The sequence below is a fragment of the Pyrgilauda ruficollis genome, unplaced genomic scaffold, assembly GCF_017590135.1.
Source record: "Pyrgilauda ruficollis isolate IOZ18807 unplaced genomic scaffold, ASM1759013v1 scaffold42, whole genome shotgun sequence".
Classification (NCBI taxonomy): Eukaryota; Metazoa; Chordata; class Aves; order Passeriformes; family Passeridae; genus Pyrgilauda; species Pyrgilauda ruficollis.
This window is the reverse complement of record NW_024525712.1, coordinates 5,769,881-5,784,997: the sequence shown is the minus strand read 5'-3', so window position 1 is coordinate 5,784,997 and position 15,117 is coordinate 5,769,881. Positions and strand designations below refer to the sequence as shown.

The following is a 15,117-nucleotide window of genomic DNA, read 5'->3' as shown; positions in this document are numbered from 1 at the left end:
CTTGCAGTAATTAAACAAGATATTAGTGCTTACTGAATAAGATCACAGATATTGTGAGCCAGCTGTTAATCACTTTTCTTGCAAGACTAATGTTATTAGCAGATATGGATCCCTAAGGCTATTTTTGACTATTGAATAGGTTGTGACTGTTCAATATAGACTTTTATATTTTGTATATTGAAAGCATCTTCTCAAAGTTCTGTTACTTTCAGTATGGCCCTTGAAAATTTAGGAAAAATTGTTCTGAGTTGTTAGAAAGTGGTGTTGTCATGCTGCAGTTAAAATCTTCTAAAGAGTTGTAGTGCTACTACACATTTTACAACTGTGTATATTGAAATAGCAATTCACAATATTGTTATTAATAAATGAAAATATTTTAAAAAATCTTTATCAAAACAATTATTGAAGGTGCATATTTCAGATGTAATCAATGCTTTTTGGGAAAAATTCATTCAAATATTTCCTAAGTATCCAGTTTACACCATCTTTATTTCTGATGCTGATTCTTATCAAAGAGTGAATTTAAAATTTACAGTACATTTTAATTTAGTATCTTTAGTCTTAATTGACTTACATCAATCAATGGTGTCCATCAAATAATATTCCACTGGCTTTGTTGTGATCCATGGCTTTTGAATGTGAATCACCTTTTCGAAAGTAGTTATTAGAAATTTGTGGTTTTCTTCACTGAGAATGATTGTGAATATTATGAAATTATGAAACGGAGTTACAGCTCTAACAAAAATGTATGATCTATTATCAGTCTTGAAATGTGGTATGACAAACATAAGTACTCTTACTAGCTTCTTACTGAGGCTGCAAAGCAGTTGTGGTATTTTTCCTGTAATTTCCTGTGCATTTGGCTTGTGGGTATGCTTATATTAAATAGGAGCTGAAAGAAGTTGTGTATGTTCCCAGTACATCATAAAAGTTGGATAGCTATTAGATCAGTTTGATTGTCTATTATTCTAGTTTGGGGGGGGGGGAGGTTATTGATTTTGTGATACTAAAAATGCCAGTGTTAAAAATTAACATTGGCAGTTTCTTTCCAACTGGAATGAAATTCCAACTTAACTTGGTTTTATCTTAATTTGAAATATTTTCCTTCAAGCTACTTTGAAATATTTCCCTTCAGACATGAGCAGGAGTGTACAGGCTGGACCACTGGGGCAGCCAGAGGTTTCATCATGTGCGGCAGTGCTGGTATTGGCGCTGTTTCCCAGCTGCAGGGCTTCTCCTTTGGGAAGGGAGGCAGAAGCAGCTGCTGGTGGACTACACGTGGGGCTTTGTGTGGAGGGTGTGAAGGGGGGATTGTGGCCCCTGCCGTGACTGTGAGTGTGTCCTGGCCTTTGGACTCTGAGATGGGGTGGGAAGGACTGCTGGGCCTAATGGATGTAAAGGCATTGCTGTATCCTTCTGTACATGGGAATTGGATACTGCTAAAAGTGGGCAGTAATACTTAGAGCAGAATGATACCTTATAGGGGCAATAAGCATGATGATTTCTTTCCTGATTTTTTTTTTAAATTAACATTTTTATGCATTCATGTCTTAAGACAAAGAATCAGTTTTATTATGAACATTGTTATTGGTATTAGTAGTATTTTAGTGTAAGGAAATAAATATATTTGCTTGCTACTTTGTTGCCATAGCCTCAGTCTAGATGGGTGGGTGGACAACTGCTTTGATGCTCAGGCTGGAGGTAGTGGTTAATGGGGTATCCTCTATCTGGATTCTTGTGGCAAGGGATCTTTTTAGGAGGAGAACAACTAGGAGATTGAGCACTCTCATCCCAATGCTCATTAGACTGTATCCAGGATCTGTATGCAGTTTAGATTCCCCCAGTACAAAAAAGGTATTGATGGTATAGAGAAAGTTCACTGTGGAGTCACCAAGCTGTCTGGGGCTGGAAGCACTTTCCCTGTGAGGGAGCTGGGCTTGTTCAGCCTGGAGACAGAGTCATCAGGACTTAAACACAGCCTTCCATGTCCACGAGGAGATCAAGAAGATGGAACCAGGCTCTTTGTAATGTTGTCTGGATGGGCAGGAAACAAGAAGCGGAACATGAAATGGGACACAATGAAAAACCTTTCCTCATGAGGACAGAGGAGCAGTAGAGCTGGTTGCCCAGCAGTGGGGAACAGCCTCCATCCTTAGAGGCTTTCAGCCAGGCTGGTCACAGAATTTCCTTGCTTTGAAGCTGGACTTCATACCTTTCCTGATCCCTTCCTACATGTGATGGTAAAATGATGTTTTCTTTCCTGATATGAGTCTTGAACTACTCTTCTGAGATATGGGACAAATCCATACCATTTCTTATCCACAATATTTTTTGAGGTGCTTCTTCTGACTTGTTCATCCTCATAGTATTGGAGAATCATAACCTATCCTCCAAATAGTATGTTTAATGGCCTCATTATCATTATAGTCAAAATTTCTTAAAGGAAGGAGTACTGAGGTTAAGTATTTTTGTCTCTGCATTTGTGAAACAATGTCATTAGATGTAAAAGTTGTAGTATGTTAAAGCTGAGCATAAGGACAACTCCATATATAATTACAGGAAAAAACATACTCTGTAAGGGAGCTCTCTATGACTGATTTCAGCAAGTTACAATTGATTTCTGTCTGCTTTTAGTTTTATTAATGGTTCTTTGTGTGTTTGTGTTGCTAATGGAATTGTTGATTCTCTGTGTTCCACAGATGTGTTACCGTTCTCACTTATCTACTGCCTTATCCATTTGTCCCATGTTGGTCCATTAAAAAGTGTGTATTTGTGTTCTTACTCAAGGCTTCTTAAGCATGGAATTGTCTTTTCATCAGGAAAGACATGAGCACATTTCTTCTTAGGTTACAGTCACCTTTCAGATTAAGTGCTATGAAAATTATGATTTTTTATGAAGTTTGTTGTAAATGTCACTCATCCATTATCAAGGCCTTTAAGTGATAAATTTCTTCAGGCCTTCATAGTTATTTTGCACCCATCCTATGGCAGTTGCAAATTGTTCATTCCAGGTGTTCTTGTAAAGCTGATCAGGTTTTCTCCTGGATTCAGAAGTTCATTCATATGCAAGAAGTCACATAATTTTGAATATTAGCGTGAAATAGATCTAAAGGAGGTTTTTCTTTTCTGGGATTTTGCCCTGTGAGGTACCATTTGGGCAGATGTTTGTTCAGTTTTCTCTCAGAATCCATTAGCAATGGTTGCCCATAATTCATCCAAGCAATCTGTTCAAGGACTTCCATTTCCTTGTAACCGGAATATATTTAAAAGAGGAGATTTCTGAATTATTTTCTTTCCTGATTTCTCTATTTGTAATAGGTTATGAAGTACTTAAAACTATTGCTATGTTCTCGTGTATGCTGTCTTGAAACTAATTAACCTGAATTTGTCTTGAATTACTTACACATCCTATTTTACAGATCACTGACCACTTTTAATTTTTTTGCTTCTGTCATGACCCTTTTCAGCTCATTACCTCTTTGATGTAATGTAGCCATGAAATAAGGCTGATATAATACTGTATAAAAGGAAACAATATACTAAGATGTATTAAACACAACACTGGTGATGGATTACTTCATGGGCATGACATTTTGTTCCCTCACATTCAGCAGTGTTTAACGAACCTTCTCTAGTACCCAACTAAAGAACTTTACTTTTATTTGTACTTTTAAGTACTGTCTTGTAAGATTGAGAAAAAACAAATGAGTTGGAAAGAATGTGAAGAAAGCATGCGTGTGCTTTTATTGCAACAACAAAATATTGATGCCCATATTGTTCTGCCAGTCCTTAGTCCTACATACCTGTTTCCATTCTTTAGGACATGGTGATGAAGAGCTTTTCTTCTTCCATACAGATGACTGTTCTTCCTGTAGTGCAACACCTTGCACTTTTTTTCCTTTTATATTTAATCCCATTTTAAATCTTTTTTTGTGAGTCAAGGATATTTTAAATTTTAATTTCTCTGAGAAAGTATCTTTCTCTTTTGATCATGACAAGAAATGTGCTGTAGAAAACATCAAACCAGTTGTGAGAGAGAAAGTAGATTTGAGCCTGCTGTAATTTAGTGCTCAGGGCACTGTGTGGGACTGCCTGAAGTTCTATTTCTTCCTAGTCTTAAATGATGTAGGATAAAAATCAGTGACTCCAGTTCTTATGTGTCTTCAGCAAGTTTTCCAACTATAACTATACCACTGAGTTAATTACACTTAAAAAAATGAAATTGGATTAGAGAATTTTATCACTAGACCTATGAGGTATAAATGTTGCTGATAAAATATTAGTTTAAAAATATAATGCAGCATTTTAATGGGAAAAAATGTTCAAATATAGTGCTTAAATAATTTTATTTACAAATAAAGAGAGGTCATTTATGAATGAATTTTAGCAGATAAAATTGAACTGCAGTGCCCTTGAAGCTATGGATGTGTTTATTAAAGATCAGCAAATGCTGTTTTCTGCTGGAGAACAAAAGCAACTCAATGCAGAGGAATTTTTTTTGTAAGCTATTTCAAAATAAAACAGCAGTGAAGACAAGTATTTTATGCCAGTAAAACTGAAGTTTGTTGTAGAGATGCCTGTCTTGAAACATAATTTGCAGCTGTGAGCTTTAAACTGCAGATATGGCACATTGAAAGAGTCATGTTACTTTGAGTAGGGTCCAAAACATTAGGCTGAACAGGGAGTACTTTAAGGCAAATACACTGGCTAGGGACCTGCTTAAGTAGTCAACAATAAAACTTATAAAAAGATTCATCTGCCATTCTAGCTTCCTCTAGAGAGGAATGTTTTCTGTGGTATTGGCAGTTTTTGAGCTGGTTTGAGAAAGTAGGTTTCAGTGTTTTTTCTTTTTTTGAAAAACAGAGCAGTGTCTATGCTCTCTTAAAAGTCTCAGCTACAGCTACTGTGATGCTTGTACCACTGATCTTCTTTTCTCTTCCTCCCACCACATGGTGAACATGCACATGAACACCCACACACTCCTCTTCCTGAAGCCAGTGTCTAGAAAACTAAGAGACATGAAAATCAACATTTGATTTCTTCTTCTGCCCAAGTGAATTAAAATTTGTATTCCCCTACCTCTCAATGTAAATACTGAAATCCTATTGAGATGCAATTCCCTATGAACTTTCTGCATGCTTTTTATTACAAAGCATATGAGCTCTAACAATGCTATATAATTTTGGAGAGTTATTTTGACTTTTCAGTCCTCAGATTTTTATATCAGTTATTTAGAATGGCCACTATATAGACAGTTTTTAAATGAAAAATCAAGATGAATACAGCTAGTTAAAATGCAAAATATACATATACATGCAAAGACTGAGTTCTCATTTAAAGTTTCTTATTTGAAGACACCTTTGTCTGGACTGAGATTTGCCTGCTAGAGTTATGTATGCCATCTCTTTAACACAAAGACAGAACAAGGGAATGTGCTGAACTTTGATTCAAAGCTATTTATAATGGTCAAAAAAAGCTGACTTTAAAGGCTGAGAGAAATCCAGATTAATCTTATTGATTCTGAAAGCAAATAAGGTATTGCTGGGCGTCATCTTGGATCACATCAGCAGTTAGATGAAGTGTAGTGTACCTATTGGATTTTAATAGTAATAGATGAGCTTCAGTGGGACTTTGGTTGAAATAGTGTGATGGCAAATACTAAACTATTTAACAAGTCACTCTGCATATTTCATTTGTTACCTGATCATCTGTTACAAACTAAAGTTCAGAGTTTTTTTCATGCAGATTCTTCTAAACGTATGTAACAATTTCTAGCAAGAGAATTGTTCTGGGTGTAAGCTGTATAAAATGCTCCAGAGCTCTGTTCTTGCAGTGTTCCTGTAAAGCATGCTCTGGTACACAGCAAAAGTCACCAGTCCAGGTGGGACAGTGATGCTCAACATCTGAACAACAGCAAAACTCAGGGACAGTGGGTTTTCAAGTCTGTAGTTCTACTGTTTGGAAATACTTCCTGCTGGTAGCATGGCTTTTAGGCAGATGGTACTGGCATAGTTTTTATGTGTTGTCATTCACAAAAATGTATTGATAAGACATTCACACATGCTGAAAATGTGAAAAGACTCAAAGTCTTGGAAAAATAAAGAAATGTTGGATTCCAAACAAGTGAGAATGATTAAGGCTTTATACCATGACTGAATTTTCTTTCCCTTAGACATACCCAGCAAACACTGAATAGATTTGTCTTCCCACACTACATACACACAGGGTGTGTAGTAATGGGACAGGGCAGAATGGCTTTAAAGTGAAAAAGCATAGGTTTAAGTTCCATATTAGAAAGAAATTCTTCACTGTGAGGGTAGTGAGGCACTTGAACAGGTTGCTCAGAGAAGCTGTGGATGTCTGATTCCTGGAAGTGCTCAGGTTGGACCTTGAGCTTTGAGCAACCTGGTTTAGTGGAAGGTGTTCTTCCAAGGAGTTGGAAGTAGATGATTTTAAAGACCCAAGCTGTTCTGTGATTTCTGCACTGTAAACCTTTTGTGACATCCATGACAGGCTGAAGATACCTACATGTGGATGTCTGCTGACATGACCAATGTTTGTATCTCATTATAAACATGGAAATCTAGTCTTGCCTCCATCTAGCAAAGGACCTGGATATCCTAAAAATCCTGTGTCAGCTTTACATGCTCAGAGGTCTTAGGATATCTCAGTGTCTTAAATGGCAGAAGTGACCTACATGGGGACAATTGCTTTGAACCCAGGGATAGCCTAATTATATGAACAATTCACCTGCACAACTGCTTTGTATATAATTCAGAATAAATTTAATTGCTGTCTAGACTGCATTTTCTACTTCTCCTGTAAGGGAGGTTTTGACATTCAGTTGCAGCATAGAGCTACACTAATTTTAAGTGCTTTAAGCTTAACCTGATCCTGTTTTTAAAGACCGAAAAGTTTATTGACAATCACCACAGACCTTTCTCCCTAATTTTATAGAAATGAAAATATTCTGAAACTAATTTTTCATGTTTAATTTTATTTTTAAATCCCTTAAGCTTTCATTCAGTACACAGGACACATTTTTTCTTTAATTCCATTACTCCGTTTTTTATACAGTCTACCATTTAAGAAAACATAGGTGAACAACTTGATTTTAAATCTTCATTTAAAAACAAATACTGCAGGTAAAACTTAAATCATGCTTGATTTTTCCTCACTTACATAAAGTGCAGTGCTGTGATGGTGCTGTAATATACATTATAAATTAACAAGCAAACAGTACTTTTAAATATGACCACTCAGAACAGGTGTTTTTATCTTCTGTGCAGTGAATGTAAAGATCTGAAATTTCATTTGTGTGCATATTTTAAGAAATACCTGTAAGCGGTCCTAATACCACAGTTTTTGTTCGGAAAAGGAAATATCTGACTGAATAGTGGGAAATTTAAGGGAATAAGCCAGAAATTAAAATAAAGCTTTTTTTTCTACTTGTAATGGAGAAAACATTGTTTATACCAAATAGTTGGCTGTCCTATGGAGTTTACTAGTTATTAGTCCAGTGATGATGTAACTTAAGAAATGCATGCTCATCTTATCCTAAGCAAAATAAATTCTGTTATAACTGGGTTTGATTATGTTTTACAATGTGAAAACATAGTTTTCTACTGTAACAGAACTCTGTATCTTAATGGCAACTTTTATGAGGGGTACAGTTCTTTTTCTGACAGATTGGAATGAACATCTTCAAGACAGGAACAATATTTCACTTCCCCACTTCTTGCCAAAAATGGAAAATGTGTTCACTTACATTTATACATACCTATCTGTTTCTAATACATTTTCATAAGTCTTTGTATAAATAAAGGCAAACAGGACATCATTAATTGGCAACACTTCTTTATGTAACAATACAATGGAGAAAATTTTGTACTTTTTTTTGCTCTTTGCATATTAATGTCTACTTCAAAGACCACTTATCCTGTATTTTCCAGTACAAAAGAGGCTTTTTAAGTCTAATCCATTTGAAGACTGAAAAGCAGACCAGTTTTCCGCTTTCTGTAAATAAGGCTCATTTGTATGCTTTTTATTTATTGAATGGCATAGAGCTTGTTATTCACCATTATGAAATGTTCATATTCTTAAATTTTTGTGTATGCCTTTCTTTTTTGCAGACTAAAACTGGTATTGCATTGTTGTATGATGAAGTATCTGAAAATGCTTATGACATCCGACTGAAGCTTACAAAAGAGGTATTAACAATTCAAAAACAAGATGTCGTCTGTGTTAGTGGAAGTGATCACAGTGCAAATGTAAGTGCTTCTATATCTCTGTGCTTTTGGCTGCGCACTATAATGTCTTCTGCAGAGGATACCTTATTGTATTGGAGTGCAAGAGATTTTATTTGGTAACAGAAATACAAGTAATTATCAGTTGTTGGGTCTTCTGTGCATACCTACATTCATAAGTATAAAAACTGCATTTCTGACCAGTGCTATACATTCTTCATTATGGCATTTATAATCTTAATAGAAGCAAAAAACGTCTATAAATACCAAAATTAAGGCATTCTTCCACCAAATATTGCTAGGCCATTATATTAAGAGAAAAAAGGAAAAAGTGTTTCCCAGTGAAAGCATTTGAAGAGTAAACTGATATACCAAAGTTTTCTTTATTTGTGTATCAGACAGGATGTCTGTTCAAGGGCATTGAGCTGACTGAGAGAACACATGATGGGCACTTATTTCACTGTAATTCTCTTTCAGGCACAGATGGAGCTTAATCAGCGCCAGCACGTCTGGGGTGCTTTTTTTAACCAAGATTCAGTTATGCTGCATTTTCAAAGCCTGTGGTGCCTCTAAGCTATAGAGGAACCTTCTGTGTGACCATTTGGTAATGTCATTAGATAAACTGGTGATATTTTGCATAAGCAGTACAGCAAGGGTGTCTAAGTTATCAACATCCCTAAGTAATGCATTTCATTTCCTCATTTAAACAGTGTTCTTGAATTTGGAATACATGTACTTAATTTAACACTGTAAAATCAATTTCATGAACTTTGCTGGTGTTTCTTAGAGTGCACAATTCATGGCAGCCTCCTCAGAGTGGGCCAAGGGAGAGTATTTCTGTCTGCTTGCTGTATTGCATCCTGTAAACTTAAAATCTGGCACTTGGGGACATCAAGTGGGTTTGTGATAGTCTGCTAAGAATTAGAAGCAAAAAAGCATATAACGGGTATTTGTGTGTGTATATGTGAGTATGTTAGAGAGTCTGCCTCTATAATATGTAAATATTTAATTCCTGCTGCAGTAAATATTTATATAAATTGTTTAGTATCACACATAAAATAATTTGAAATAGCTTTTAGCAATTCAAAACATTAAGTACTTGTCCATGGAATTCTGTGGAACATGACTTGCTCTTTAAAATATTTTAAAAGGTTGATTGGTGACAGGCATGTCCACTTGAGGTTGGTTTGCTGAGATAAGTATAAGCCTCATTCATCAGCTTTGCATATACTTTCTGCTTCACTGAGAAGCATGAAAAAACACAGTTGTATTTTTTTTTACCAGGCATTGCTGGTAATGCTGATAAGTTGCAAGACTCATAGTAAAATATAATGAGACTTCAGTATATAGTGTCTGTGCATATAATTATACATGATTGCTATGGACTCGATGGTGTTCAAATGCCTTGTGTATGAATCTCATAGAAGAAGAATCAAAATTCTATCCTACATAGTCCTAGGTTACTTCTCGATTGAGTTAACACAAGCTTGGTACATCTGAGAAAATACTGTATCAAATCTGTGTATGTATTGATCAAGACCCAAAATACAGCAGGACACCCCCCACCCAACATTCTCAATCTCCAACCTAAAACAGTACAAAAACCCGCCCTGAACAACCCAAGTCTGCCTCTTCCTTTTAGTATCAAGATTTGGGCTGATTTTGATGCCTTTTGCTCCTACATTTTATGGATACCCTAAATAGTATTTCCTGATGGAAGACAGGGCAGGAATACAAGCTTTGATAATATTTAAGCAATCAAATTTTGAAATAAATTCTGGAAAGTAATATATCTTGCAGAGGAGGCATAGCTGGGATATGCAGCCACTGCATATAAAATGAATCAAGTTTCTTGGTTGTGGTTCATCACCAGTAGTGATCACAATAACGGATAGAGCCTAGAAAGAAGTGATTCCCAGGACTGTGCAAGAGAGACAGTTTATCTTGGTTGTAGAGTTAGTGTTAATGTGTAAAAGTAAGTGAATTTCAAGTCTAATTCAGATGATAATTTAGGTAAGGGTTGCAAAGTATTACGTGGCGCTAGGTATGACACCCATTCAGAAGGGATTTCTCCTACCTCATACTATTGAGAAATAAGAGTGGGCAGTCATGCCAAGCTCATGCCCTTTCCTGGGAAACATTCTTAACACTGTCCTTATTTTCCCTAAGTTTTTCACTGAACCATCTGAAAACTAAAATTTAAGTGTCTGATCTATTTTTTCTGTGTCCCTTACAAGATCTCCTCAAGGTCACTTTCTGAAAGTGTTATCTGCAGTCTTCACAGGATTCTGTTGTCAAACTCTAATGAGAAAAATGAATTACTGTTTTCATGGTCATATTCACTTTTTCTGCATTATATTTTGAACCAAATAAAAACTTCTGGACAATTAGCATTTAATATGAATGCAAATTGAGTGTAACGTGAAGATAAATATTTTTTAAACTTATATAAATTTCTAGTACATAGGAGCTCAAGAGCAGAATTTGAAATCAGGCTGAAATAGCTGGTAGTTGTCTAGTGCTGAGTTTGGCAAGTTTTACAATTACAGTTACATGACAGAAATTCCAGAGATAAATGCTTTATATTTCAGGTGGTAAAAGAGAATAGTTTTCATCCCTGTTCTGTATGATTCAAAATGTTAATGGAAAAATTTAACCTGAAAGTCAATGCTATAGCAGTCATAAATGATCACATTGTCTTACTGATTTATTCTCCTTTCTCTCTACTTTTTCATTCTCGGGTACTCCTAGTTAATCTTTATTTTACACATGGCCATTCATCAAATTAGTTAATTTTCGACAAAAATAGAAATAGCTTTTGCCTTCTTTTTGTACTCACCTCAAATGCATGGGAGGAGGAAAAAACTGGGTGTAGAATGACTTTTCCTCTTAGGTGGGATATTTGAATGGAAAATTATTGAAAAGGAAAGTTCTGTTTCTACTTGTGGTAATACTTTTTCTTCAGCAACTTACATGGGACAGCATTTGTGGGATGCATTTGCTTCCAGCATCCCTTTTACAGATAGGTTAATCCTGAGGAACAGTGGGGAAAGGATTTGCAGCTGTGCATATTTAGCTCTGCTAGTCTGGTATATTCTGAATGCTACACTGAGGACTGGCAAAGATATCAGTGATCACTAAAGCTGCTGTGATGAGTTGGACTTTCAGCAACAGAGATTATATCCAAGCATAAAAGTCTTACTATAAAATGCCTTTTACTACCATCATCTAGGTCTATTACTGTTTCATATTTTGTCATCTGCCATTCATTTAAGTGCTACTTTTAAGCATTGAGAAAGCTTCACCTTTGATGAGAAATTTTATACCTGCCTTACTGTAATTTAATGATAGTTCAGTCCATTTCACTTCTTGCAATCTTGGACTTGAGGAGAGAGTAATGAGAGAAAAACATGGTTTTTGAAATTCAAGGTGTATATAGACAAAATAATGTAAAATCAACTGGGTGTTTTTTGGTATTCAATGTTTTTTCGCAGCAGGCAAGCTGCTTTTAAGTATCTCTAAAAATCCTTCTGGATGTGGAGCTAATTAGGGAAGTATTTTGCAGTGTTTTTTAATATATTACTCTTATGAGAATAATTGTCTATAGAACTATTTATAAATATTTATGTAATTTATATTTGTGTCCTAAACTTGCAATTGTTCCATCAAGATTTTCAGACTTGGCAAATTGTGTGTTCTAAGCAAGTCTTCATGACTTGGTGTAACATTTGGGGTGTTCAGCTTTCAAGGATAAAGGATGTATGTAAATGCATCAGAATTACAGTGGTGGAGCTGCCCGCTATGTGAGAAAACACTTGGAATGTATCATGCTCTGTCTTGGGGTCGATGAATGAGCAGATTGAGAGCTTATGAGTTAGGGTAAAAGGGCAGAGTAGCAAGAGTGCCACTGGTGAGGGTGGCTGCTGCAGGCTCCTGGTCAGGAGGAGGGAGTGGACGAGGCCTCGTACAGGCGGCTCAGAGCAGCCCCACAGCCGCAGGCTCGGTTCTTGGGGGGACTTCAACCACCCCGGCACGGCTGGAGAAGCAGCACTGCTAAGCACAAACAGGATGGAAGGAACCTGGAAAGCATTGATGGCAACTCCCTGACACAGATAGTGGAGGTTCCCACATGGAATGGTGTGCTCCTCAATCTTACACTAAAAAACAGGGAGGGCCTTGTTGGAGATGTGGAGGCTGGGGGCAGCTTAGGCTGCAGTGACCATGAGATTGTGAAGTTCAGTGCAGAACAAGGAGAAGCAGGGCAGCAAGTAAATTATAACCTTCAGCCTCCTCAGGACTACAGAGCAACCTTTAGCCTCTTCAGGGGATCTTCTTGGAAGATTCCCATGGGAACGGGGCTTTCAGGGAGGAAGGGTTCCAGAGAGTTGGTTAATTTGAAGGATCGCTTTCTCCAGACTCAAGAACAAACCACCCCAGTGAGCAAAGAATTGAGCAAAGAGGTCATGAGACTTGCATGGATAAAAAGAAACTCCTGTCATTACACTTACTCAAGTGTAAGCAGGAAATGCAGAGGAGATGGAAGCAGTCAGACCACTTGGAAGTAATGTAGAGAGGTTGTCAGAGTACAAATGAAATGAAGGCCAAGTTTCACCTGGAATCAAATCTGGCCAAGGTTGTCAAGGGCAACAAGAAATGTTTTTTTAAATACATCAGTAACAAAAGGAAAACTAAGGAAAATGTGAGCCCATTACTACATGGAGAGGGGACCCTCATAACAGAGGATACAGAGAAGGCAGAATTACTGAATGCTGCCTTTGCACTGGTCTTCACTGGTAAGTTGAGACCTCTGGAATCTCTGACCCAAGAAACCAGGAAAAAGGACTGTTGGAAGACAGACTTTCCCTTGGTCAAGGAGAATGGGGTTAGAGAGCACCTAGGTAAACCTGATATCCAGAAGTCCAGGGGCCTGGACGGGATGCATCCACAAGTGATGAGAGGGATGCTGAATACCACAAGGCTGCTCATGATCATCCCTGAAAGGTTGTGGCAATCAGGAGAGATGCCTGAGGACTGGAAAAAAACAAATGCCACCCCAGTCTTCAAAAAGGGAAAGGAGGAGGATCCACAGAACTACCAGCCAGTCAGCCTCACCTCAATCCCTGGAAAGGTGATTGGATGCCTCATTTTGGAGGCCATCTCTATGTACATGGATGACAAGCAAGTGACCAGGAATAGTCAGCATGGATTCACTAAAAGTAAATCAAGATTGACCAACCTGATTGCCCTCTATGATGAAACAGCTACCTGGATGGATGACACCTGAACTCCAACTTCAGTAAGGCTTTTGTCACTGTCTCTCACAGTATCCCCCTAGGAAGGTAAGCGTGCACTGGAACAGATTGCCCTGAGGGGTTGTGGAGTCTCCTTCCTTGGAGATATTAAAGAACTGTCTGGACAAAATCCTGTGCCATGGGCCGTGGGATGACCCTGCTTGAGCAGGGGGATTGGACCAGATGACCCACTGTGGTTCTTTCCAAACGGACTCATTCTGTGATTCTCTGAATTGGTGCACACTCATCGAATCCAAGCACAAAAGTATTGACAGAAATGGTGAATTAAAAATAAATAAACAGATTTCCCTATCTGTCAGGTATTTTTACAGAAGATATTTTTCCCTCCAGATTTAAAGTGAAACAATACTCACAGAAATAAATTAATTGCATGACAGACAGAGAGGGATCAATTTTAGTTAAAGGATAAAAAGAAAGGCATTAATTTTTAAACTTTATACTTCATGAAGATATTACTGTACATTGACTCTTTCTCACTTTACCTGCTGAAATTAATTTAATCTTACATAGAGTACCTCATCCTTAATATTCTTTGGTTTTCATCCATGTATATTGCTTCATCCTTCTCCTGTTGACCGTCCACAGTTTTATGCTCTCCTCTTTTCATAAGCATTTTCTTTCATTTATTTTGTATTTTATTTTTGTAAAAAAAACAACAGAAATCCTTCTGGTTTTTCTTTGTTTGGTTGGTTTTTTTGTTTGTTTTTTGTTTGGTTTTTTTTTGTTGTTGTTTTGTTGGGTTTTTTTTTTGTTTGTTTGTTTGGTTTTTTTTTGGTTTGGTTTTTTTTAATCGAAATTGGTCCTTCTCACAGAACTAAATTTTCTCTGAATTGGTGAGGGGTCAGGCAAAGAGTTTTTGAATGCAGGTGAATGGCATCTTGATTGGAAGAGGGCTCCTCAGATCCTTATTTGAGTCTAATAGAAACAGTATAACAAAAACCTTTGTATGCTTGATACTCGATGTTCCAGCTTCACAAGCTGTGTCTTAGAATGAATTAAAGTAGGTGAATAAGGAAGAAAAGCAGCAAGATTAGTTATTTTGTTGTTTAAAAAATAGAAACGGTGTCTGAAAGTACTGTTCAAATCCCTGATGAGATTTCTATGGCTTTTCCTTTATAACTCAGATGCTAATAATGACACAGAAGAATGTTACCTTAGAAAACCTCTAGGGAACAGATTTGCAAAAAAATCTAGAAGTTTTTGGGTTTTTTTTTTTAAACAAGGAAATTTCTGTCTCAAGTACTGCTAATATTGCAGTTTGCTCGGTGACTGTTCCACCATTGCTGGTGTGGTATTTTAGTCCAAAATTGTTTTATTGGGTTTTTTTTTTATTATTTTTAAAGCTAATAATGAACAATTTCTATCTTTTTTTTTTCTATCCTTTTTTCTATCTTATTTTAAGCATCAAGTGAATGATTAAGAGTCTTCCTTTTGAAGCTAAGATCAGTTGTATGGAGAAAATATATTATTTAATCATTTGTTATTTGTTTTTCATGCTCTGGAAAGCTGACCTAGATACTTAGAAGATAGCTATCAAGTAATTCCTTAGGAACTTTATT

At 36.7% G+C, this 15,117-nt stretch overlaps 1 protein-coding gene across 1 annotated transcript in view; it reads left to right on the top strand.

Moving 5' to 3' along the window:
- SNTG2 (syntrophin gamma 2) overlaps nt 1-15,117 on the top strand; it is a 210,135-nt gene that overhangs the window by 78,907 nt on the left and 116,111 nt on the right. The window contains exon 2 of the mRNA XM_041477904.1: nt 8,133-8,270. Coding sequence (XP_041333838.1) covers nt 8,133-8,270 — 138 coding nt within the window. The remainder of the gene's footprint in view (nt 1-8,132; nt 8,271-15,117) is intronic.